The following is a 25259-nucleotide window of genomic DNA, read 5'->3' as shown; positions in this document are numbered from 1 at the left end:
AAAAGGAGCAAAATTGTAAGGTACAAGCTGTTCACTCGGTTTTGATATTTAATGAATGAAATAACATAAGGTACCACTATCTACCCTCCGTATAATATAAAAGAAAATTGTACTCATAGAGAAAATAGAAAAAATATAGAAAAATTACAAGTGAAGAGTACTGAAAGGTATTTGATATCCTGGGGTTTTTTTTGGCAGACGAATTCGGAAAATTAAATATGAAAATCGAGCACCACTTTTAACACTATACATACCCCACGCAATGACACAACGTCTCAGTATAAACTGGGAGGAATATGTTGTGAATACAGTTATCAAAGCATGATACATATTGATAGCTTCTGTCAACATCCACATCAATGATGTTAAAAGGAAGTAGTGAAGTAGAATTGCTATAGTTGTACAAAGAGCAGAACTCTCGGACTTTGTAGTCTCAGCCATCATTAGAAAGGCTACGTTCATTAGAAGCATAGAAACACACATGTTTAATAGAATTCTGCTAGATTTTTCTCTATTCAAGGACCTAAAATAAATTAAAACAAACTTGATATAATTAAGAATCAAAAATACAAAGAACATTTTGTCTAGCACGCAATGAAAAAAATTGAATAGTAAGCAGAAATTATTGTTTTTCTTCTTGATTAATTCCTCACAAGTTCAATATATTGTGAATGGTATTTTTCAAATTTTCTACAGGTCACAATGAAACGAATTCATTTAAAGGATTTCATTTTATGTAAAATCTGTTCAAAAAATGCAAATAAAATTAAAAATAGCAAAGAAAGTATTAGATATTAAGAAGTGGTACAGTTTCACTAAACATAGTGTTTTAATCAGCTCCTTACCTGAACATGCTATATGTTACGATGGTAACAGCCAATCCAAAAATAGATACGGCACAACCGATATATGAGATGTACGTCATGGCCTTGTCGTGTACTTCATCAAGTTCGTATGATGGAACTGGATCCTTAAATAAATATGAAAAAATAGAGGTTTAAGCAATTTATATTTATAATATGTATGTATTTAATTACAGGAAGATGTGATATGAGTGCCAATGAGACAACTCTCAATCCAAGTTACAATTTATAAAAGTAAACCATTATAGGCCAAGACACTGCCTTAAACACGGAGCCTTGGCTTACTACGAACAGCAAGCTATAAAGGACCCCAAAATATTACTAGTGTAAAACCATTCAAACGGGAAAACCAATGGTCTCATCTATGTTAAAAAAAACGAGAAACAAGAAACACGTATGAACTACATCAACAAACGACAACTACTGAATATCAGATGTATGTACTAGTATTTATATATATTTCAAGTCACAATAACATATTTTTTTCATCAATGTTTCTTTAAAGCTGGGTTTTTTTCTGATTGAGCAAACATTTTTTCCAAGGGTTCCTCTCGCCTTATATATAGTATTTTCCATCTACAAGGGGTATTTATCATACAGACTTTTTTCCTCCTTTCGCAATAAAACGTTTAACATATGTAGTTTGATTTCGTTTAAAGCACTGAGTGCTTCATTTCTAGTAACATGAGATGTACCGAATGGTCAACGGAAAAACTCATTTAAGATATATGTCCTATAATGCCGGTCACAAAATTTGCAAGATGAATAAAAAAGATAAGCTTGTATAATGTAACAATTTCAGATCTGTTTTAGTCATACATCCATAATACAAAATTGTTTACCTATGAATGCATACAAATACCAACAAACGTACAACTGTAAAATTTGTAAGCTTAAATTAACTTTGTTAACTATTTATTAAATCGTACCATTAAGATAGCAAAACTTGTCAAATGTGTAGTGTGACATTCTGTTTTGTTTCCACCTGTTGAAACTGTGTATACTCCTTCTGTAGACCAGTCTGGAGAAAACAAAACACATCGTTTTAATGATTTCCTAAATTCAATTCATACAAGATGTAACAATCATCAAATCTAATTATTTACAAATTTATTTAATGGGTACTACCTACAGTGACCTAAACATGCAAAGCTGTTTTAAAATGCATAAAAAATATTGTTTCATATATAAGTTTCATTTTGACCTACTTTAATTTCCATAAGTCATATTCAGTTTTTACAGTTTGATTTTCATGTATAATAATGTTTTTTGTGTTTGAAGGCAATGCTTGTTGTTCAGCTGTGGTATGAAAACGCGTAGGTAGTTAAAAATAGTTGTAGTTAAGGGAAGTAAAGTGAGTTATGATAATGACAAAACGTATCCTAATAGAAAACTTATTAAAAATTTAGAGTTCTAATTTTTTTTTTTTATTTAGAATCTCTTTTAAATTGAAACAACATGCGTTGTATTTTTAATTCTTCTATGGTGTATACTATCATTTTATAACTCTAATTTTTAAATAACAATATGAAACATCAAACTTCGTCCCTGACCTGTATCATTCCAATATACACATGTATGATTTCTACCATTCTGAAAATAGAAGAACAACAAGGTCATTTAGTATACAAATTAAGACATGTTGCATAATTGCCAATAAAACAACTATCTATACACCTAAATGACAATGATATGAAAATGTAGGTTCCTGGTCACTATAATTACTTTCATCAATTACAGAAATACGCATATGATTTCATTTTACAAACTATCTTGTATGAACTATTACTTGTAAAAGATACACCTTTACATTACGATACATTTGAATTGAAATTTGATATTACATTTGCAGAAGAAACCAACATACCTCCATGTTGACAACATTATATTTAATAGGAGTTGATAAATTTGCTATAGTTTTCCCTCTTATTTCTGCAGTTACTACTCTCTGTTTAAGCACTACTTCTTCTGGCGCAGCAGCCTCTGGTATAAAAAAGGCTGATGTTCTGTATGCTATGAAATGTAATCGTACGTTGGATTCTTTTGTCTGTCGCATGACGTCCGCAGGCACAATCATGCTTATTCCACCCTGTGAAAATATAAGCACCAAATCATTATTAAGCAACCCATTTAGAAAGTAAGATTCGCTACCAAAAATGACATGCATAATCAAATCAATTCCCTAGTTAAGTATAAGATATTAACGTATGTTGTATGTGACAGTCATATATGTCTAATAGTTCTATGCATGGTTGAGTGAGGTATGCTGGAAATGTGTTCTGTCGAAAAAATCGGGCTCACTGTTGTTTTTATTTTTATTTCTTCGTGTTTGATTGTTACCATGATTTGTTTGAACCGAATGCATTTATGAGATTTTGATATCAGTAAACCACTGTTATAAGTTTCCATGTAAGAAGTGAATGCGAATGTTGAATTAAACTTTATCCTTTACGTATTGGGTGGAGACCTTATAAGTTGTAATACCTGCAACCTATGCCATAACATTTGACGAAAGGTTACAACATAATATGTCCATACAAACCGATCTCATCAACAGAAATAACTACTAATAAAATATATAACCTGTTCGAAAGAGCTGTTGTGTGAAAGGTATGGCTGGTAGTGAAAATCTTTATGATTATCTGTTAATGAATGATTGACAACCATAATGTTGATGTTCTTTGTCTCAATGGTAGCATTTGAGTTGGTGTTCATTGGTACATCTTCTGTATACTCGTGCAGCAGTTCAACCAATCTAAAAACATTAGGAATGAGAGATATTAATCAAGGATTTGTTTGAAACTTTTAATCAGTGCTTTCCTGTGTTATTTAAATAAATGCTGCTAAAATGCCTAAACTCTTGTATTTGACCAGTTTCCGACCTACCACTTATTTTATTTCAGAACTTTAAATACATAAAGGAGACAGTTGTATACCGCTCTTAAAAAGTCATTGATCAAGTAATAGAAAACCAAATCCGGGTAACACACTAAAACCAAGGGAGACACATCAACTATGATATGTAAAGAACCGTTCTTTGCATTGGATTCAAGTGAAAGATAAAATGAGGCGAGGATTCCTATCGAATTTTATTTAACGTGTTGAAGTTTAGATCACATATGTTAAGGCATATACACATATTTTTACAGAAAAGGGAATTCCTGGTTAATATTTGAATCAATCGATTTATGAATTTCTAAAAGCGGTATACTACTATTGCCCTTATTTTTAGGTTTTATTTGTTGTTTACTTTTTTCTCTCTTGTATTGCTCAAGAGAAAACGGTATTGCGTTCCATTATTTCTGTAATTAATGTCGATATAAAGCCATGTTTTGTAAGTTCTGTTTATTAAAATCAACTAATTGAAACCGTCCAGATCCTTCCTTTAGTTACAAAGTCTAAACACCTTCCAAATGGCCGTCAGCTATACAACGTTAGAAACAATCAAATGCCAATGATGCATCTCTACTTTTTCAAATCATTCGACAATCTGTTTTATACCGCAAGTTCGTTAGCCGGTTGTATATCTCAGTTTCGTTTGTCGTCGTTATACTTCGGATAATCAAGTTGAAAACACTTGAACCTCAAATTGTTGTCTTCAACCATTATTCAAATTAATTACCGAGTTGGCAAAGAGGGATAACTATGCCCAAAAAATCATTACCTTTCACTAGAGTGGTTGTTATGGTTACTCTCTATCAACACCGATTCTCTGGCTTCGAGAAGGTTACTGATAACCATGGTCATGTCTTTGGCAATCTAAAGAATTTAAAACGTGTTTTTAAAATGCGTGTGTAAAAGTTGTATACTATATTGTAATTACCATACATCTTATATCAGATTTCAACTAAAAACTAGTCACTAGGAAGTAAAAAAAAATGCAAAAGTGACACAAACTGTTTTGAAAAAGAGAGGGAATCAAACTCATAAATAATAAATAATCCTGTTCTATTTTGCGCACAAAGGCTAATTTCCAAAGTATTGAATTTTGTTTCAACAATGTTTTTTTTCGACCTTAACAATCTAGTTTATAATATAGGTGCCATCTTGCTTGATAAGTAAAGTATACAAAACAAATTCGATTACAAAACTAATTTACGACTTTGATTTTCTTACAGCTGGACCAGGTGATAACGATAATATATAGATATATACCTTAACATCGTCTACAGCATAAGCTGCTAATCCTTCAAGTTGATTGGTCACATTCGCAACTTCCTGTGACGTCAGATGAACACCATCTCCTGTGTATGCAACAAGATTTCTCAGTGCCATATCAGCTTCAGATGCAGTCAGCTGTTAAGAAATATGAAAAATAATTCATTCTTGGTTGTAATTATCAATATACATACCATATTTAATATCTTTTAAAATATCTACCCAAAAAAAATTATATTAGCAAGTAATACATATCTTACAGGTGTAATATTTTTTTTATCAAGAAAACACACTATCAAATGTTCAAGTCTGGGTTAAACTTTGATACTTCTAATTGTAGTTGTTCTGAGAATCATGTCCTGTAGTGTCTGCTTTTAGTAAACAGGTTTGCCAAGGTGGAGTTTTATCATCGTGTTTAAACTTATACACAATGATGCAAGCAAGCTACGCTAAATGTCACAAAAACTATACAGTTTTATTCATATTTTCTTTGATTGGACGATGTTTTTATTTATTTAGTTTATCGTGCTGCTATTCATCAACAATAAGGTAGATAACTCAAAGTAGAAATCACCTGATGATTTATCTTTCTTTAATTATAATTACAATTGTTGTTATTATTTTCTTTCGGATATTTTTAATATCTATTATATATAGTATGATAAGTTGTACCTTTTTGTCTACCAAATAATCTAATCAAGTATTAACCACGTTTCAAAACTGAGTATGCCTGTTCAAATCATGGCAAATTAAGTTAATTACGTTGTATATTTCAACATAATCTTTATAAGTGCTTTATTAGTAATCCGAATGAAAAAACAATATTTCATAAATTCCCTTTTCTTGCTCGCGGTCTTTATAAGAGTGGGATATAAAAATTGAGTTTTCCTTGTGCGTAATTTGTTCTTCCTAGGTTAATGTAAAGGTGAAAAGGCCTTTGATGAAAATATTGTTGTTTTTCATTATCAAATTTGTCGTTATACAATATAAATCTTGTTGCTTTCTAGTTAAAATAAATACTTTGTTTTTTTGTAAAATGATTTATGGGTGTATTTGGTTTTCTTTGGTACAAGTCTCCATTTTGTTTTGCTTCGGGATCTTTGAACCAATTCTCGTTTATCTATTGCCTTACATCATATTACGGTTTGTTTTACACCAAGTTATAATTAAACAAATTGATGATCATTGGCAACAACTCTTATAATGAATTGTTTCAGATGTTTTCTACATCCTATACAAACATTCGTAATTAAGTTAGCATGCTGGTTTGACTGTCTGTTAATTAAGATGGCATTTTGAAAACAAATAACAGTATTTCATTTTAATTTTGTGTTAATATAAAAGATAATCTTTAATAATTTCACGAATTAATCATCTAAATGTTTCTTTGAAAATCAAATTTATGACTCATTTGGACAATAAGCTTAACTAGGGGCAACAGTAGATACCTATATAGTTTACCGATGTTAAAAAAATGAGGTTATCGAGTAAACTTTAGAAGGAGCAATAGCAAATACGTCTTATATATTGGTCATCTGTTTTAGCAACTAAGTCAAGCCATTGACAACTATATATACTCTCAAATGTTTGATTGTTGGGATTAAATGTACATAATGAAATATATTACAGACGTTTGTTAAGAACGCAAAGAAATCTGTATCATGCGTTTTATTTTAACATTCTGTTGTGATGTTTATTTATAAAGACTAAGTTTGTTTTTCATTTGATAGATTAACATGTTTAAGTTAAAGGATTAATTAGACATTCAAACAATATTAATTTTAGACAAACTAAATCTTGGCAAAACTGTAACTAAAAAACAAAAGATTTAAACATATCATTAAAAGAATTCAAACCGGAAAAAATAGTCATATAATCAGATACAAAATAGTAACAATCTGGATGAAAGGATTTTTTCAAAAATCATATGAAACCTCAAATTGAAAAAAATGATGCATATGATTTTTATAACTAGATGGATAGTTTGCATTATAAAACGTATGTACATACATTTTTTTCTGAAGAAAATTCTTTAATTTGTCCACATTAGAAGAACTTTACATTATTTTATTTGCTTGTTTTCAGGAAGCAATTCGCCGACGATTCTCCGTATATGCAAGTGCCCTTAGCGTGACCATTCTCGTAAAAATCCGGTAATCGAAATACGCGTGGTTCTCTCATTTAAACAAACTATTATCTAATTGTATATGTTATACACGTGCTCGATATCCATACTTATTTGTTGATTGTTTACTAAAGGTGACAATCGGTAAACTTCGGCTTCAAAACACGGCATTAATGAGCTGCCATATTTGTGAAATCATAACAGACAGAGAGAAAAAAATGACGACTATTCGATATGTTTGCGTAAAAAATGATAAAATCGTGCACAGAGGACTAAGTTTATGATATATACATGCATTGGTTCAAGAATTGGATAAACATTATTTTTCACCAGTAACTAGTTTCATATGACTTTAAGAAATGTGTAAAAAGGTAGGGAAATGAACAAAAATTAATATACATATTGTCTACATTCTAAATGATATCATCTTCAATTATTCATTGCGTCGTGAGTATTCTCAATTTAGCTCTGCATTATAACAGCTAGAAGCCAAAATATTCCGAACGGAAAGCATGCTTACCTGTTTGCAGTGCATTGTGTTTGGTGTCGCCCATTTTGGAAGTCCTCTTGAGTCTACTCGACACATACGGAACACTTCTTCTATCGTTGTTGTACTGCCATGTGGACAAACTGATTTTGCCATATATCCCACTTTTGTCTCTTGCCATATATATCGTCCACTTTTATCATGATATTTACTATCAGGGCAGGAATCTACAGTGAATAATGAAAGTGTTTAAGTAAGAATATCACCTTTTTTTGGATTTCCTGACCGTTTTAAGACCATCAAAACAATGATTTGTTCATGTAACAATATGGTTTGAAAGGTTAAGTTTGGCTGAACAAATATATATTGTTTTGAGAGAACAGAAAATCAGCAACATCAAACTTATTTAAAAAAGCCCATTTGGTCATACTACATTGTAGTTTTATATGTGGTTTTTTTTTTAATGCAAGGACGGAACCTTTTGTCTATTTATTTAAATTGTAAGGTTCTGTTTCTCCTTTCTTTCATTTCAGTGTTTCTGTTCTTCAGTTTGTAACCCGGATTTTTTTTCTCTCAATCGTTTTATTACTTTTAAACAGCGGTATAATACTGTTGCCTTTATTTTTCACTGCTTCCCACAGTTCTCAATCGCATTAATCGGTAATCTGAAACTTTTTTAACATCCATGGAAATGTATTATCACGGGACTTAGGCTGATATACAATATATTGAAGCAGTCATCACTTTGCTATAACCATTGAGGGTAAATGTCTCTATTAAAAATCTTATGTGATTGGAAACCTCGGAAGCCATTAATAAGTTCAGTTAACCGCTCATAACATTTCCACTGGAATACTACATATCCCTGGGTTTTTTTAAGATTAAGTCAATTAATTAGTCTGAATGAATAACATGATAATCTTATATTTTATTCTTATTTGTTTAATTCAAAAAAATATACTATTGAAAAACAAACAACTATAGAAGACGCTTTTTTCTTCTTTTTTGTGTACATTCATGGTACTGTAGTTCTACGTTATGTGTGAAAAATTGATTGACATTTTCTTATAAAATTATTAATGATCATAAAAGAGTCATGTTTCCCAGTTTTAATTCATACAAGAAAAAAGTATTTGATTTACTTATTGTATCATTCAATAGACAATAACAGAGTAATGAGATTGTAAAAGAAGTTTTATAAGACAACACATTAGGACAGCAATTGACTTACAGATGAACTATTTGCCAACCCATTCTAACGGGCTGGAGAACGTCTTGTGTATTTAAAATCATATCCCATATTTGCTCGTTTATTTGAAAAATCTAAACTGAGAATGTATAATAATATGATAAGCAAAATATTAATAATTAACTTTTATGAAAGCGAAAATGAAAAAGATTTACAATATCATTTGCTGACAAAAGGTTTATGGTTAGAAATAACTAGAGGCTCTAAAGAGCCTGTGTCGCTCACCTTGGTCTATGTGAATACTAAACAAAGGACACAGATGGATTCAAGACAAAATTGTGGTTTAGTGATGGTGATGTGTTTGTAGATCTTACTTTACTGAACATTCTTGCTGCTTACAATTATCTCTATCTATAATGAACTTGACCCAGTAGTTACAGTGGAAAATGTTAGTAAAATTTTACAAATTTGGTGAAAATTGTTTAAAAAAATGACTATATAAAGGGCAATAACTCCTTAGGGGTCAATTGACCATTTTGGTCATGTTGACTTCTTTTTAGGTCTTACTTTGCTGTACATTATTGCTGTTTACAGTTTATCTCTATCTATAATAATATTCAAGATAATAACCAAAAACAGCAAAATTTCCTTAAAATTACCAATTCAGGGGCAGCAACCCAACAACAGGTTGTCTGATTCATTTGAAAATTTCAGGGCAGATAGATCTTGACCCGATAAATTTTTTTACTCATGTCAGATGTGCTCTAAATGCTTTGGTTTTTGAGTTATAAGCCAAAAACTGCATTTTACCCCTATGTTCTATTTTTAGGCGTGGCGGCCATCTTGGTTAGTTGGCCGGGTCACCGGACACATTTTTTAAACTAGATACCCCAATGATGATTGTGGCCAAGTCTGGATTAATTTGGCCCAGTACTAAGTTTCAGAGGAGAAGATTTTTGTAAAAGGCCATTGACTGTCATACAAGTGAGAGGTTTAGCTAGCTATAAAACCAGGTTCAATCTACCATTTTCTACATTTGAAAATGCCTGTACCAAGTCAGGAATATGACAGTTCTTGTCCATTCGTTTTTGATGCGTTTTGTTATTTGATTTTGCCATGTGATTATGGACTTTCCGAATTGATTTTCCTCTGAGTTCAGTATTTTTGTGATTTTACTTTTTACTAAGATTTACGAAAAATGGTTAAAAATTGACTATAAAGAGCAATAACTCCTAAATTGGTCAACTGACCATTTTGGTCATGTTGACTTATATGTAAATCTTACTTTGCTGAACATTATTGCTGTTTACAGTTTATCTCTATCTATAATAATATTCAAGATAATAACCAAAAACAGTAAAATTTACCAATTCAGGGGCAGCAACCCAACAACAGGTTGTCCGATTCATCTGAAAATTTCAGAGCAGATAGATTTTGACCTGATGAACAATTTTATTCCTGTCAGATTTGCTCTAAATGCTTTGGTTTTTGAGTTATAAGCGAAAAACTGCATTTTACCCCATGTTCTATTTTTAGCCATGGCGGCCATTTTGGTTGGTTGACCGGGTCACCAGACACATTTTTAAAACTAGATACCCCAATGATGATTGTGGCCATGTTTGGTTTAATTTGGCCCAGTAGTTTCAGAGGAGAAGATTTTTCTAAAAGATGACTAAGATTTACGAAAAATGGTTAAAAATTGACTATAAAGGGCAATAACTCCTAAAGGGGTCAATTGACCATTTCGGTCATGTTGACTTATTTGTAAATCTTACTTTGCTGAACATTATTGCTGTTTACAGTTTATCTTTATCTATAATAATATTCAAGATAATAACCAAAAACAGCAAAATTTCCTTAAATTACATATTCAGGGGGAGCAACCCAACAACGGGTTGTCTGATTCATCTGAAAATTTCAGGGCAGATAGATCTTGACCTGATAAACAATTTTACCCCATGTCTCTAAATGCTTTGGTTTTTGAGTTATAAGCCAAAAACTGCATTTTACCCCTATGTTCTATTTTTAGCCATGGCGGCCATCTTGGTTGGTAGGCGGGGTCACGCCACACATTTTTTAAACTAGATACCCCAATGATGATTGTGGCCAAGTTTGGTTTAATTTGGCCCAGCAGTTTCAGAGGAGAAGATTTTTGTAAAAGTTAACGACGACGGACGACGGACGACGGACGACAGACGACGGACGACGACGACGACGGACGCAAAGTGATGGGAAAAGCTCACTTGGCCCTTCGGGCCAGGTGAGCTAAAAATGGGTCTAGTCACAACTGTGTTAAACAACGAAAGATAAATTGGTTAAACTTCAAAAAATTCATCATAAAAATCAGTCATGAAATTGTGTACGCCAGACTCACGTTCCGTTTACAACAGATTAATCCATAACGCTCGAATTAAAAAAAAAATAAAAAGGCCAAAAATGTATGCCGAGAAGTTGGAAGGCATCAAGAACCAAACATTTTGGAAGGTTTGAGAAATGTAGCTTTAATAGTCATTTCTTTTTGCTCTAAAACTATTCTACGATTACAAAAAAAGTGGAAGGAATGGAAAACTTCATATGATATGCTGAAGGATATCCAAAAATAGTTCAGATAAAAATGACTAAATATGAGATGCATAATGGTATTGGGAAAATATGAGAATTTAGTTCCATTGACTTCTGAATTACAGTCTTGGAGATGACAAATGAAAGAAAGATCATCCATCTCTGTTTACTTCCCTGTTGTTTTTAAAGCTAGGGTATAACAATAAGCTAATTTTGGATCAATGATTTTGTAATACGGTCTCTTTTACATGCAAAGGTATCCCTTTTGTTTGTATTCAATAAAATGTACAAAAAAAAAATAATATGACTGTATATTTTAAGGCAGTTGAAAATATGTAAAATGCCTTGTTCTAAAATATTCGATGTACAATCCTCCCATTGTCAAGTTATATGGAGATATGAAATATTTGATTGACATTTTCTAATAAAATCATTAATAATTATACTAGAGTCATGCATTCCAGTATTATTTCATACCAGCACAAAAATCATGCTTAACTTATTTGATCATCCAATAGACAAAATTAGCCTTCAGAAAGATTAAATGAAACATTGTTTCGAAGATGCATAAGGCAGAACATCTTGGAATGCATGTCATTTATATATTATATGTACTAGAATACACCCGCGAAATCGCGGGCATTCAGAGCTTAGTTTAAAGTATGTAAAGTGTTTGTGAGATATTGAATGACTGGAGAATTTCAGCAAAATTATCATAAATCATAGGTTATTGGGGACAGGAAAATGTTTTTTTTTAATCCCTCCTCCTTTATTTCCAAAATACCCAATGTGTGGTTTTCTATCAATTTCAATATGAATATACATTTAGTATGTTATGAACATTTAAGTAAGGAGCCTGTACTTCAGTGGTTGTCGTTTGTTTATGCGTTACATATTTGTTTTTCGTTCATTTTTTGTACATGAATAAGGCCGCTAGTTTTCTCGTTTGAATTGTTTTACATTTTCATTTCGGTGCCTTTTAAAGCTGAGTATGCGGTATGGTCTTTGCTCGTTGTTGAAGGCCGTATGATGACCTATAGTTGTTAATTTCTGTGTCATTTTGGTCTCTTGTGGAGAGTTGTCAACATGGCAATCATACCACATCTTCTTTTTTTTGTAATCAATGAATTTTGTAAAATATTTAATGAATGGGGAATTTCAGAAAAGGTATCAAAAGTTCACATGAATAATTTTACCGCTTATCTGTATATAACTATATAAATAAAGTGTATTTACTTTCAATTCTTAGTTTAGTAATCGATCCATGGTGGTCAATTGACATAGTATACAGACCCTCTCCATTTAATAAACTCTGAACAGAATTAAAATACACTTTATTCGTACTATTTGTTTGTTCAAAGTATACAGAAAAACGCAAACCGGAAGTATAATCTGACTTAAAATTTCGTCCAATGACGGGACAATATCCGGATGCCTTTTTTCTCGTTTTTCTCCCAAAATAACTCAATCTGAATAATCATATGAATGGATGACAAATGCGACTATGCACTGTATATATAGGACACAGAGTCGTGTTGATTAATTTATTGTGGAAAGAAGAGAAGCGACACCAAAAATGAGGTCTTCTCGTTTAATAGTATAGATGTGATCTTGTAATATGTATGAAGACATCTGTTCTGTATCGTTGTAGTTATATTGAAAGCTCTAAATGTTTTGGTTTTTTTTTTTTTTTTTTTTTTGAAAGAAGATAAGCAAATCGGTTGCTAAATAGGAAAACCTTTTCTCAAGCACAAATGACAATGTTTTCGAAAAATTAGTTGTTGTCTTCGAATTTCTGGTTGAGAATCTAGAATGTTCAACAGGTGAAAATCATCTTGTTAGTCTTGTATGAAAAACCATGAAATTATAACAGAGCCTCCGATATGTCATGATTCTTTGATTATTTGATAATATAGGACTGTAGTTTTGATTATTTGATTATTTTGTTAAAAATAAGTACTTATTGATTAAGTGATTATATTTGCAAAACTGTTTGTGATTATGTGCCTTCTTGGACATCCCCATAAGGGCCTCGTATATTAAAATCCTACTCACCGTCACTACACCTCCTTTGTCTAGTATTATCTGGGCAAATACAAATATAATTGTTCCCTTGTTTCTGGCAAACGCCGGCCCCACAAAGATTATGGTCACATGGATCTGTTTTGAACTGACAACGGACACCTGGAACATAATAAATAATATTAAATAACTTTAACATGTTTAATGTATGAGACACCTTTCGGTGGGTTTTTTTTTGGGGGGGGTTGCTTATGTTGATCTATAACTTATACTCTTTAGGTAACTCATCTTCTTATTTGTATATTAAGCTTTCTGTGTTTTGTTCTCTGGATTTTCAATTCTAACCGCGGCGTTGTCAGTTTATCTTTGCCTTATAAGCGGAATATTATTTTAATATCATTCGTCTCTCTTTAAAAAGAGAGAATTATTAACCGAGTGTCCTTTTTATACTGTTACCCAATAAAATGAGGAGGCCAACTGTTCTTAAATCAGTATCGATAGTATGTTGTATGTTATTATATCAATACTTATTCACTGTATGTATATTTGTTCTAAGTAAATCTCTCATATGTACAAATATTTCATATTTACACATTATTAGCTTTAAATATGTTAAAATACTATTTTATCAAATAAGGAAATCATGTATAGATGTTCAACATATTCCATAATGATAACGTTCAAATTATCTTTAATAATAAAAACAGGAAACGGTTTATAACATAAAAACCCACAATAATGGCATAAATGGTTAGTTTTTATTGATACTTGAACATGACTGCAATGCTATACATGTCTTTTATCATCATAAATTAAATATCACTTATACATTTTGACAGCCGTGTACTATTCGCCGTATAAACGTGTAAATGATGTATACTGTCATACAATCCATGAATTATGCAATATCAATAAGTAGTTCATAAAATGATTACTTGTCTTAGCTATTTCACCTGTGAAATATTGATGTGTATATGTAAAATAAGAATGCTTTTGATATCTGAGTAACATGGAATTTGTCATATCATTAAACGGAAACGGAATTAAATTTCGTATTTCATGTTATTACAATTCATCCCAAATCAAGTATTTAGAATGCTTTTAGTTTTCTTCTATCAAAATCTACAGGTGGTAATGGGCACCCTTGTCATATCCCAAATTTGAATATTGACTGAATCTTTGTTCTTATGATTTGTATTACACATTAATTTAATAATATCAAATCTGCGTCAAACAGGTATGCATCATCATAAAATGTACTTTCACTAAAATCAAGGGCGAAAAACATTGTAAATGAATTTGAAAATGACCATTGTTTTCTTTTTGTGTAATTTACCATATTTTCAATCTTATAAATAAATGTTAACCCTTCACAAAAATGTAATAGTTTGACTCATAATGAACCTATATGACTCATCAATTGTAATAACATATCCTTTTCCCCTCAGCAATTCTATGTAAGACGTAAATTATGAAAAATGTATTTAGTCGTTCCCCTTGAGAAAAGTGTCCTATGTGAAAAGCGGTTAAGCGATAACACCTTCTAAAGAGACTGTTCTTTAAAAACTTAATTGCTCACATACATGAAAAAAAGTAAAATAACAAAAATATCAAACTTCGAGGAAAATTCTAAAAAGAAAGTCCCTAAGCAAATGGCAAAATCGAAAGCTCAAACATTCATGTCAAACAAATGGATAACAACTATCATATTCTTGACTTGGTACAGGAATTTCTTCTGTAAACAACGTTGACTAAATCTGATAAAGCTTTTTTCAGTATCTCATATCTTTCTTCATTTGAGTTTGATTTTTTATTTTTATCTTTATTTTGTAATAAATTATATCCTTTTCATAAGAATTTTTTGTTCCATTTTATAAATTATTCAATAAAACCATAAATTAATTAATAGGACGTTCATATATTATTCTCAAACAATTCTTCGTGCAAAAAAAAAGTCGTTAAAAGGAAGAGACAATATCCATACAAACCAAATTTAACAATCCATCCAATAAGTTATCTGTAGTATATTAATTGTATAACTGTTCGAAATAACCCTTTCTTAAAATGACTTCTATTAATTGGAACAAACAAGTTTTACTATTCAGAACTCACAAAATGGCGTGTGAAAAACAAGTAGATGCTCCAAATTAATATCTGTCGAAAAATATCGTAAAAAAAAATGAAGGCAAAAGTAAAAATATAAAATTACCATACTCCAAGGAAAATTCAAAATGAATTCAAATGGTAACCATGGTAACATCAAAATCTTAAGGGAGTTCGCTTCTCAGTTTTAAAGTAATTAAGTGCCAGTCTACCTAAGAATCAGGCAGTGGTGAAAACATGACAAACAAAAACCCACTCAGGTTGACATTAATTTATGCTCAAAATGTATAATGATGCAAAAATATACCATTTGTTTCCTTGTCCTGTTCTGGTAATTGGAGATAAAATTTGGTTACAATGCACTAGAAATCAACAATTAAGGGGAGCTAACTCTGTAATTTGCTATCATTCTAACCAAAGTTTATCTAAAGATTTCTCAAGTTACCAGACACGCAGACACTAAAGACCTACCATTTCAAACTCAGTATGAGTGTTACTTCAAAATATGATGGCTGGGTAGGTGGGTTTTTTCAGCCATGTTTTGATTTTTTCCAAAATTGCCTGATTCTTACAAAGACTGGCACTTAACTTTTTAAAACACTAGTTTATATAGATAGGGGGTTAATAAAGGAACAGTCCGTCTGGGAGAAGACTTTATAAGTTTGATTAACTTGTGTCTCATCCCTTTTGCACATTTACGCAAATAAAATATGTTTAAACTCAAGGAACCCAAAGAGCAAAAAAAAAAATATAGGTCGCCGTGCTTGTTTTCGAGATATATGCCATTGAAATTTTGGCGGGAAAATATTCTCTCTTGACTTTTCATAGCTTTATCATTGACAAGTTGAAGTTCTCAAAAACTGTTAAAAAGTCATTAAAATTTTATAAGACTTTTACAGATTGCTTATCATTATAGATCATTATACATGTAAAAGATTTATAAAAAGAAAAATGGGAGTCACCGGGCAAATTTTTTCCAGGCATTCAAATGGATAAAACCAGAGGATCCCGAAAATCTGTCAAAAAATCCAAAACATATGACAAGCCAGCTTCCTTAAACTCATCAAACAAATGGAAAACAACTGTCACATTCCAAACCAGTCAGAAAACAAGAATGTGTCCAAAGTACACGGATGCCCCACTTCGTTATCCTTTTCCATGTTCCATGGACTGTAAAAATTGGGTAATAATCTAATTTGGCATTAAAATTAGAAAGATTATATTATAGGGAACATATGTAATAAGTTTCAAGTTGATTGGACTTCAATTTCATCGAAAACTACATTGACCAAAAACTTTAACCTGAAACTCCCACTTTCATTTTCTATGTTCAGTGGACCGTGAAATTGGGGTCAAAAAGTCTAATTTGGCATTAAAATTAGAAAGATCATATCATAAGCAAAAAGTGTACTAAGTTTCAAGTTGATTGGACTTCAGCTTCATCAAAAACTACCTTGACCAAAAACTTTAACCTGAAACTCCCCCTTTCATTTTCTATGTTCAGTGGACCGTGAAATTGGGGTCAAAAGTCTAATTTGACTTTAAAATTAAAAAGATCATATCATAAGCAACAAGTGTACTAAGTTTCAAGTTGATTGGACTTCAGCTTCATCAAAAACTACCTTGACCAAAAACTTTAACCTGAAACTCCCCCTTTCATTTTCTATGTTCAGTGGACCGTGAAATTGGGGTCAAAAGTCTAATTTGGCATTAAAATTAGAAAGATCATATCATAAGCAACAAGTGTACTAAGTTTGAAGTTGATTGGACTTCAGCTTCATCAAAAACTACCTTGACCAAAAACTTTAACCTGAACGGACGGACGGACGGACGGACAGACGGACGGACGCACGGACGAACGGAGGCACAGACCAGAAAACATAATGCCCCTCTACTATCGTAGGTGGGGCATAAATATGTGCACCGTACAGGCACTGAACGGAAATTGATGACTACACTGATACTTAATAAAGATTGGGGGAAATCAATTTGTTAAAAGATATGAGATCATGCTTTTTTAAAATATGTTTGATATATGATAAAGAATTAATCTTTTCCAAGAGTGACCTAGTTCGTTAATTTTTTTATGAATGTTTCTTATGTATTTGGTTGTGTATTTAGTTTGATTGACAGTTGAAAGACGAACTGTATAATCATTAACCCTAGTTCTGACATTTGTGACAAGTTACAAAGATGTAATTGACGGAAATTCATGTATGCAAGGTGATTATACCATCATTATTGTAAAAACAATGTAGTTCCTGTTTTATACTCAGTTTTATACCATTGTATTACTTAAAAATTATCATATTTGTCACTGGTACAATAGCATGTGCTAATTGTTTAGTTCACCGGTGCTTTATTTGTGATAGTGAGACTTTTAAAATATACATTTTTGAGGGGTTGAAGAGGGTACATTTTCAGATGATTTATAGTATTTAAGTAAGTACGTCAATACTATACGACTGTCTTGTACGTTTTTATTCAATTTCTGTTTCTATTTTTTTAAAGTCCTTACTGTATCAAATCTCGGTTTAATATGGTCAAATAAATAATCCGTTGCAGTAGTAAGGATTGTATCTGTTTTATCCCCAACAACAAAAAAGTTGAATTGATCAAGCATGCAATTTTTCAAATATTCCGTTTTAAAACTTATAAGCTGTTGCTTTTAAAACGTTTGTGGTGGGGACATAAAAAAAGAATATGTTTGTTTGACGTAACACTACCTATCCAGAAAATAGCTGCTTACTCATCATCTTTCTTCGTCCTGATGTGAAAAATAGATAGCCATGAAGACTGAAAAACATCTCATGCACATTTCAATTTTTTCTTTGCCAATCAAAAGAAGAATATGTCCTGTCTCTATCCCTGGGTAGGGTTAAGGCAAACCAAATATTGTTAAGTCGCGGCGGCCTGGTCTAGAGGGTAGGTTAAACAAACACACGTTTTGTTCTCGCGGAAATCCTATCCGTTACGTTTTTTTTTACAATCGTGCAGATTCGGCATAATAATTAGTTCTTGTGCAAGACCGTTCTTTAAATTTCATAGCAACGCAAACTTCTGGGGTTCAAAAATACAAAACTATTTATAAAGATTAAACGTGCAATTTTAAATTGCCGCGTGATTATTTAAAAAACGAGACTGTCAACATTCAGACTAAAATAAAAGATAATCCTTGAATATTTATATGATAACCTTTTAATAAACTTTCTTGTTGACATTACTTATTCTATTTCTTATTTTAACTTTTTAAAATGATTTTTTAGTATCTATGTCCCGTCTTATTTATCCGTCTACTTGACTTAAAGGACTATACACTACTGTTTCATCCATAAATAGAACAAATGCTTATATACGAAGGAGAATCACTTAGCGTCTTAACAACAGCCCTATTTGTAATAAATAATTCTTAAATCAACAATAAATTTGAGAATTCTATGGTAGTTAAGACATTTGTGGTCATTCAATCTCGTACCATGATACTAAACGGTAACAGATTTAATTCAATACCTTTTTGTATGAATGACTACATAAAATTCGATTCTCAGATAAGAAATGAACAATTTTATCAAAAAAATTAAAATCTCCGACAATGACATAGGTATGTGTGCATAAGGCGGTAGCAGACGAAGACGACAATTTAGGCGGCAAAAGAAAAATTAGCATAAAGTTGGTTTTTCGCTATCTCTCACAAATTAATAAAGTTTTTTTCATAAACTTTAAATTTCGCGGGAAAGAAATCATTACGATTATGTTTTTCTCTCTCATGCAAATTACTGCAGTATTCTTTGTTTTACATAAACTTAAATTTTGACGGCAAGGGACATAATACCAGTTATGCTTTTTTCTCACTCCCTCACAAATTACTGCAGTTTATTGCATAAATAAAAATATGCAGTATTACTTAAATTTTGATTTCTTTTCTAAAATAAATAGAATAAAAGATTTTAGGCATTATATCTGTCCATCTATTTCAAGTGAACTGGAAAACTTATCTTTCAAACTTAGTATGTACATACGATAGTAAAATATGTATTTGCAGTAAAGACAAGCAACACCACTAGGTATTTGAAAAAAGAATTCCAAATATTTTCAGAAAATCGGAAATGAACTCACTTGTAATTAAGTGAAAACACGTTTAACATATAATTTTTATTAATTAAAAAAAATTGATTGAATGATTTATTTTTGATTTTTAATTTACATAAAAGGTTTATGTTCCTTTTTATTTCTGACGCAATAAAATATTTTTAATTAAATCTAAGTAGGTCAATGTGTTTAATTGTTACTATTTAATACTTGCGCCATAACTGATGCAAAACTAAACCACACATTTTGATCATAGAAATCAGCATAAACGTCACTTTATTTTCCATTTACCTGACAAAACATTAGGCTTTTAATGTCAAATCTAGGTGCTATTGACTTTAATCATGGTCACAAACCTTGTATAACGAAAAATATTTAGTTAACAGTTCGCATAACCTTGAAGAGGAAGAACGTGTAATTTGTGAAAAATAAGGGTTGGGTCATAGACATAAAACCTTTAAAGGGCAATGCACCCAAGAGGCTTAAAATTCACCAATCGATATGGCGTACAGGAGTGGCAGTTTGGTTTTTTTTCGAAAGAGTTGTATGACTCTTGCAAGTCATGGTTGATTCATTCGCAATACGGGGGTTTGAAACTTGCTAATTCATAAAATACAAAGTGCTTTCCTACTATGTTACCAATCGACATAAAATTTTTAAAAATCATTACATTTACAAATATATCTAAAGAATAATAAATTAAAGTAGAGATTTGATAAAATCGACAAGATAAATCATTTATGAATTGAATATTATTTGTTTATTGGGGTGCAAAAACGTTGACCGAAGCACATTTTGTACGAAGCGCAATGTGCGGTCAATCACTAAATTGATTTCTCAAGGTAGAATCAACTTTTAATAGATACATTCCCTTCCTTCCACCGAAAGGTCGGATTTTTATCAAATATGCATGTAATGTTAATATTTTCTTAAACATTGTTAAAGCCTTTATATAATTGCATAAAAAAAATCATTATTTACTCTTTTACTGGATTGACTAACTAGATGATAACATTGACTTACTAGATGATAACATGTACTTTCAACATATGAAAGGTAAACGAGTACAAAGAGAAGTCGAAATTGAACCTAACAAATGATTAAATCCGTACAATTACTACTTTAAATTTAAAATATCTTTTACAAGTTGTAACAGTTTAGTAAACATTTAAAGTGACCAATTTACTACCTTTTTACATAATCGTATACTACTTTCACTTCAACTAAACATTCGTTTGTGAGTTAATTGGTCCAGTTAACACATTCAAATACTAAGGAAAAAATCATGCTGATCCAATTTTAACACTTCTGTAAAAACATGAATTTCTCAAGGTAGTCTAAAAAGAACCAACTTAAGATTAGACTTCTTTATAGTTCGAGATATTATTAGGACATACGTGCATCTGCCTTAGAACATTTTGAACCTTGATATTCAGTTATCATTTTTATTATAGCCTGTTCGAATATTGTAGACCAATTAAAACTAACAAGAAAGATGCACAGCACATTACTTTTCTTTTTAGTTATTCCTTCTTTCAAATCTTATATTATTAAATGTTTATGCACAAATGTCTTAAACAACAGAATGAGTTCAAACAGATATGCAAGAAGCACAACTACAGTACTTATAAAACAAAAGTCAATGTTCAGTGTTTTAATTATAAAAGTTTGGAATAATAATGATGAGAAATTAAGGGCTTACCCTCACTCTGCAAAAGCATCTAGGTTACTCTTTTTGTAATTATGTTTTACAAAAATATATCCTTGAAAAAAATTCAAACTACAATCTATATTGTACGACTAAAATTCATGTAAATATTTTAATTTTTAAATTTTGAACAATAAATTCGTTCCCCTAAAAGTCATTTCAAACTTCAATTAAAAAGAAATGATGCATATGGTTTTTATAAATAAATGGCTAGTTTTTATATTTTTTATAAAACTTATAAAAACATACTTTTTTTTTAAAGAAAAATCTTTAATTTGTCCAAATTTAAAAGAAATTTCCTTTTTTTAATTGTTCCCTTCCAGTCAACAATTTTCCGACATGTTTTTGTATGCAGTTACCTCGGCGTGACCTTTCTCGAAAAAATCCGATAATCGTAATTACGCAAGTTTGAAGGGGAAACCCAAACTGGCAGAGAGAGTCAACAAGAGTAAACATCGCTCCGTCATCGAAATAAACTATATCTTATTGATTATGTTATACACGTGCTTACCTGAATATCCATGATTCTTTGGTGGTTGTTTACAAAACACAACCATTAATAAGCTGCCATATTTTCACAACAACACCGACCGAGTGAAATATTTTTTTGCCGATTTTATGGAATAGATGAGTGAAAAATGATAATAACGTGTACAGAAGACTAGGTATATGATATATGCATGCATTGGTTAAAGAATTGGACAAACATTTGTTTTCACCAGTCAATTGTTTCATTTGACTTATTATTAGCAAAATTTGAAATTCAAATTCGATAATTCGAAACAATAAAACAAAAGAAAGATAACTTTATCTTAAAGATTTAGGCATGAATGGACCGACAGACAATCCTTCCAGAAAAAAAGAATGGTCACCTAGAGTAGGACGGATCTACTGCCAATACAAATGCAAATCTGCATTCGAAATGTAGGAATCAAATTTCTGTAAACTTACCTGTATAACCTACAGGACAGTGAGAACACGTGTACCAATTTGTCACGTTCGCCGTCATAGTTTGGTTGATCACTATTAAGTGATGGTAGGTTTTCTGTGTTAGGTGGCATCTAGCACCACGAATACACATCCTGGTAGCATTACAGAAATCATAATTCTCACATCGAGTTCCGAAGAAATTATCCGGACAAACACACTCATAAGATCCATCTATTATTTCACATGTGCCTTCATTCAGGCAAGAATCACGAGAACAAGACCTCTCACACGATGTTCCGCTATAACCGCTCTTGCATTTGCAATACGGTTGCGAATTATAGCCTATTGTACACGTTCCACCTTGTCTACAGGGCGAGGAGTTACACAAACAATCAACGGCGCCAGTCAATGATGTGTTCTGACAAACCATGTTTGCGCCACATTTGTGAATCTTGCATCCATCTACATATTGACAGTTTTCGCCATATCTCTCCTGTTTACATTCACAGCGGTAAAGTTGGTCGGACAAAGCCCGACAGACGCCGCCAAACTGACACGGGTTACTCGAACACGGATCATAATGCTGACATTCGTCCCCATGATAACCACGGCTGCATTGGCAGTCGTATTTCTTGACAGTATTTCCAATTATTGGAACACATGTAGCACCGTTTTTGCACGTATTTATCATGCAGGCGTCTGTTATATTACAATATTTCCCTGAACTGCCCTTGTAACACGTGCAGTTGAATTGGTTATGGTCAATATGAACACACCAACCGGATTTGCATGGATTGTGTAATTCACACTTATTTATGTTTTCGCAATCATCTCCATAGTAACCTTGTAAGCAAGAACACACATATTCAGTGTTTGTTAATCTATGACACAAACCGGTATGATTACAAGGGCTAGGACTGCAAGGATCTGTAACCTCGCAATGTTGTCCCGTAAAATGAGGCCGACAATGACATTCGTAACTTCCATCAGTTTTTGATGAGCACGACCCTTGATTTAAACAAGGATCCCCGACACAACTGTCCTTCTGGTGGCAGTATTTCCCAAAATAGCCATGCGCACATTGACATTGGAATCCATTTTTTTCAGTCCTGTTGCACTGTCCATTGTTCATACAAGGAGAAGGAAGACATGGATCTTTAACTGTACAATTTCTGCCAATCCATCCTTGGAAACAATCGCATTCATACGACATATCTTTCTTTGTCAAACACTTGCCATGTCTACACGGCTTCCATATACTGCAGTTACTGAAGTTTAGACAATCCCCATATAAACCTGTTGGAAGAAGTTAAAACAATGAAAACAGCAAAAAGCATATTCAATTGTTCAAGTGTAAAATTGTTGAACTGGATAAAGACAAACTGAGTGTGAATGGAAAAAAAAGGGACGGTTTTAAATTAACGTGTAAGGGTGAATTAGAATAGTTAACGATTTTGCGATTGTCTGCCTCAATCTTCCATGAAGCCGAAAATCTCTAATCCTCTGGATACTGCTTTATTACCCTAAACCCCACTTCATTTTCACAAAAGTTATGTAGCCCCCTCCCCCTTCCCTATTCTCGACTTGCAAACAAACACAAAACCCCAGATTTAATTTCATGCAGTCACCACGATTAATCTGCATATTGGAAGGTTTTAATCAAGGATATGCATGGTAAGCCATTGATGTGCAATACAATTCGAGCGAATTTAACAACTATAGATCACAGTACGGCCTAGAACAACGAGCAAAGCACATACGCGATAGTTTGCTATAAAAGGCCTCGAAATAATAAATGTAAAACAATTCAACGAGAAAACTACACTAAGAGTCTAATTTATGTAAAAAATAATGAACGAAAAATAAATATATAACACATCAACAAACGACAACCACTGAATTACAGGCTCCTGGCTTGACAGACACATACATACAAAATGTGGCGGGGTTAAGCATGTTAGCGGAATCCCAACCCTCCCCTAACATTGGTGTATCAGTACAACATAAGAACAAACTATAAACAGTTGAAAAAGGCTTAACTCAACAGATGGATACAAATAGAAATACACACACACGGAGTGGACGTGGCCGGGTACTTGTATATCCTAACAACAAAAAGACTTTCTTATTATCATAATAAAATAAATACCATTTAAACAGAAGTAGTTAAAAAGATATTTTAATGTAAACAACTTTTTTTTAAACGAAGATATTAGAAAATTAGAATCGCCATCTATAGCTTTTTGAATGACGAAACAGTTTCGCGTATCACCCATCCTAATTCTGATTGCGGTATTATACATTATATATGAACAAAGTTATCAAGAAACATGATTCATGATCTTCGGGTTATCTTTTTATAATCTTTATATACAAATGTGACTATGATTTAAGTACAAAAAATATGACTTTCACAACCTTGCATCATTTTTCATTTTGAAATATTTCATTGTTTGTACTTGAGATATTTGAAATATAACAAACAAACTGAAATATGTCTATGTTGACATGAATGAAACCTATTCAATGATAATTTGTATGTATTAAACATCAAATAAAACATCAAATGTCATTTCTGACGACAAAAATTTACATATATTGTATTCTTACTAATTTACAATCGTTTTTATATTTCTTGTCATTATCTTATATTGAAGGTAACAATATTGTTAAATTATAGAAGTACAGAATTATATGCTTCGGACAAAATACTTTTCAGAAATTTGGTTCCTTAGTTTTGTATATTTTGCATCTAATTTTCTTTCAGGTGGGGACAACGTTGAAAACAATATTGACAATCTTGCAAACATCGATGCTGTTCAACCTTAAATAATCTATTTTTTTCAGCAAAAATTAAACGTTGAAAAAAAGACATGATATAGAAAATCTGTATTTGAAGGACACAGGTTCAAAAAGAATGCAGTAAAAATGTCTGATATGTGAGGTAACTCGTGAAAATGAAAAACTTAGTCACGATTTGTGTAAATTATATCATTGTACCATTTATAATCGTATTGATAATA

The 25259-nt window shown here is 31.7% G+C and overlaps 1 protein-coding gene across 4 annotated transcripts in view; it reads right to left on the bottom strand.

The window, feature by feature from the left end:
- Nucleotides 1–25259, bottom strand: part of LOC143081975 (uncharacterized) — a 69159-nt gene that overhangs the window by 5873 nt on the left and 38027 nt on the right. For all 4 annotated transcript variants that reach the window (XM_076257593.1, XM_076257594.1, XM_076257600.1 and 1 more), the window contains 11 exons: nt 22258–23532; nt 13440–13568; nt 7667–7860; nt 5019–5159; nt 4528–4622; nt 3447–3618; nt 2731–2952; nt 2417–2456; nt 1793–1884; nt 846–970; nt 255–523 (listed from right to left, as the gene is read on the bottom strand). In XM_076257593.1, the coding sequence (XP_076113708.1) occupies nt 255–523; nt 846–970; nt 1793–1884; nt 2417–2456; nt 2731–2952; nt 3447–3618; nt 4528–4622; nt 5019–5159; nt 7667–7860; nt 13440–13568; nt 22258–23532 (2754 nt within the window). The remainder of the gene's footprint in view (nt 1–254; nt 524–845; nt 971–1792; nt 1885–2416; nt 2457–2730; nt 2953–3446; nt 3619–4527; nt 4623–5018; nt 5160–7666; nt 7861–13439; nt 13569–22257; nt 23533–25259) is intronic.

Source organism: Mytilus galloprovincialis, chromosome 1 (assembly GCF_965363235.1).
Source record: "Mytilus galloprovincialis chromosome 1, xbMytGall1.hap1.1, whole genome shotgun sequence".
Lineage (NCBI taxonomy): Eukaryota > Metazoa > Mollusca > Bivalvia > Mytilida > Mytilidae > Mytilus > Mytilus galloprovincialis.
The sequence above is the reverse complement of the archived record's forward strand: the minus strand, read 5'-3'. Positions and strand labels throughout refer to the sequence as shown.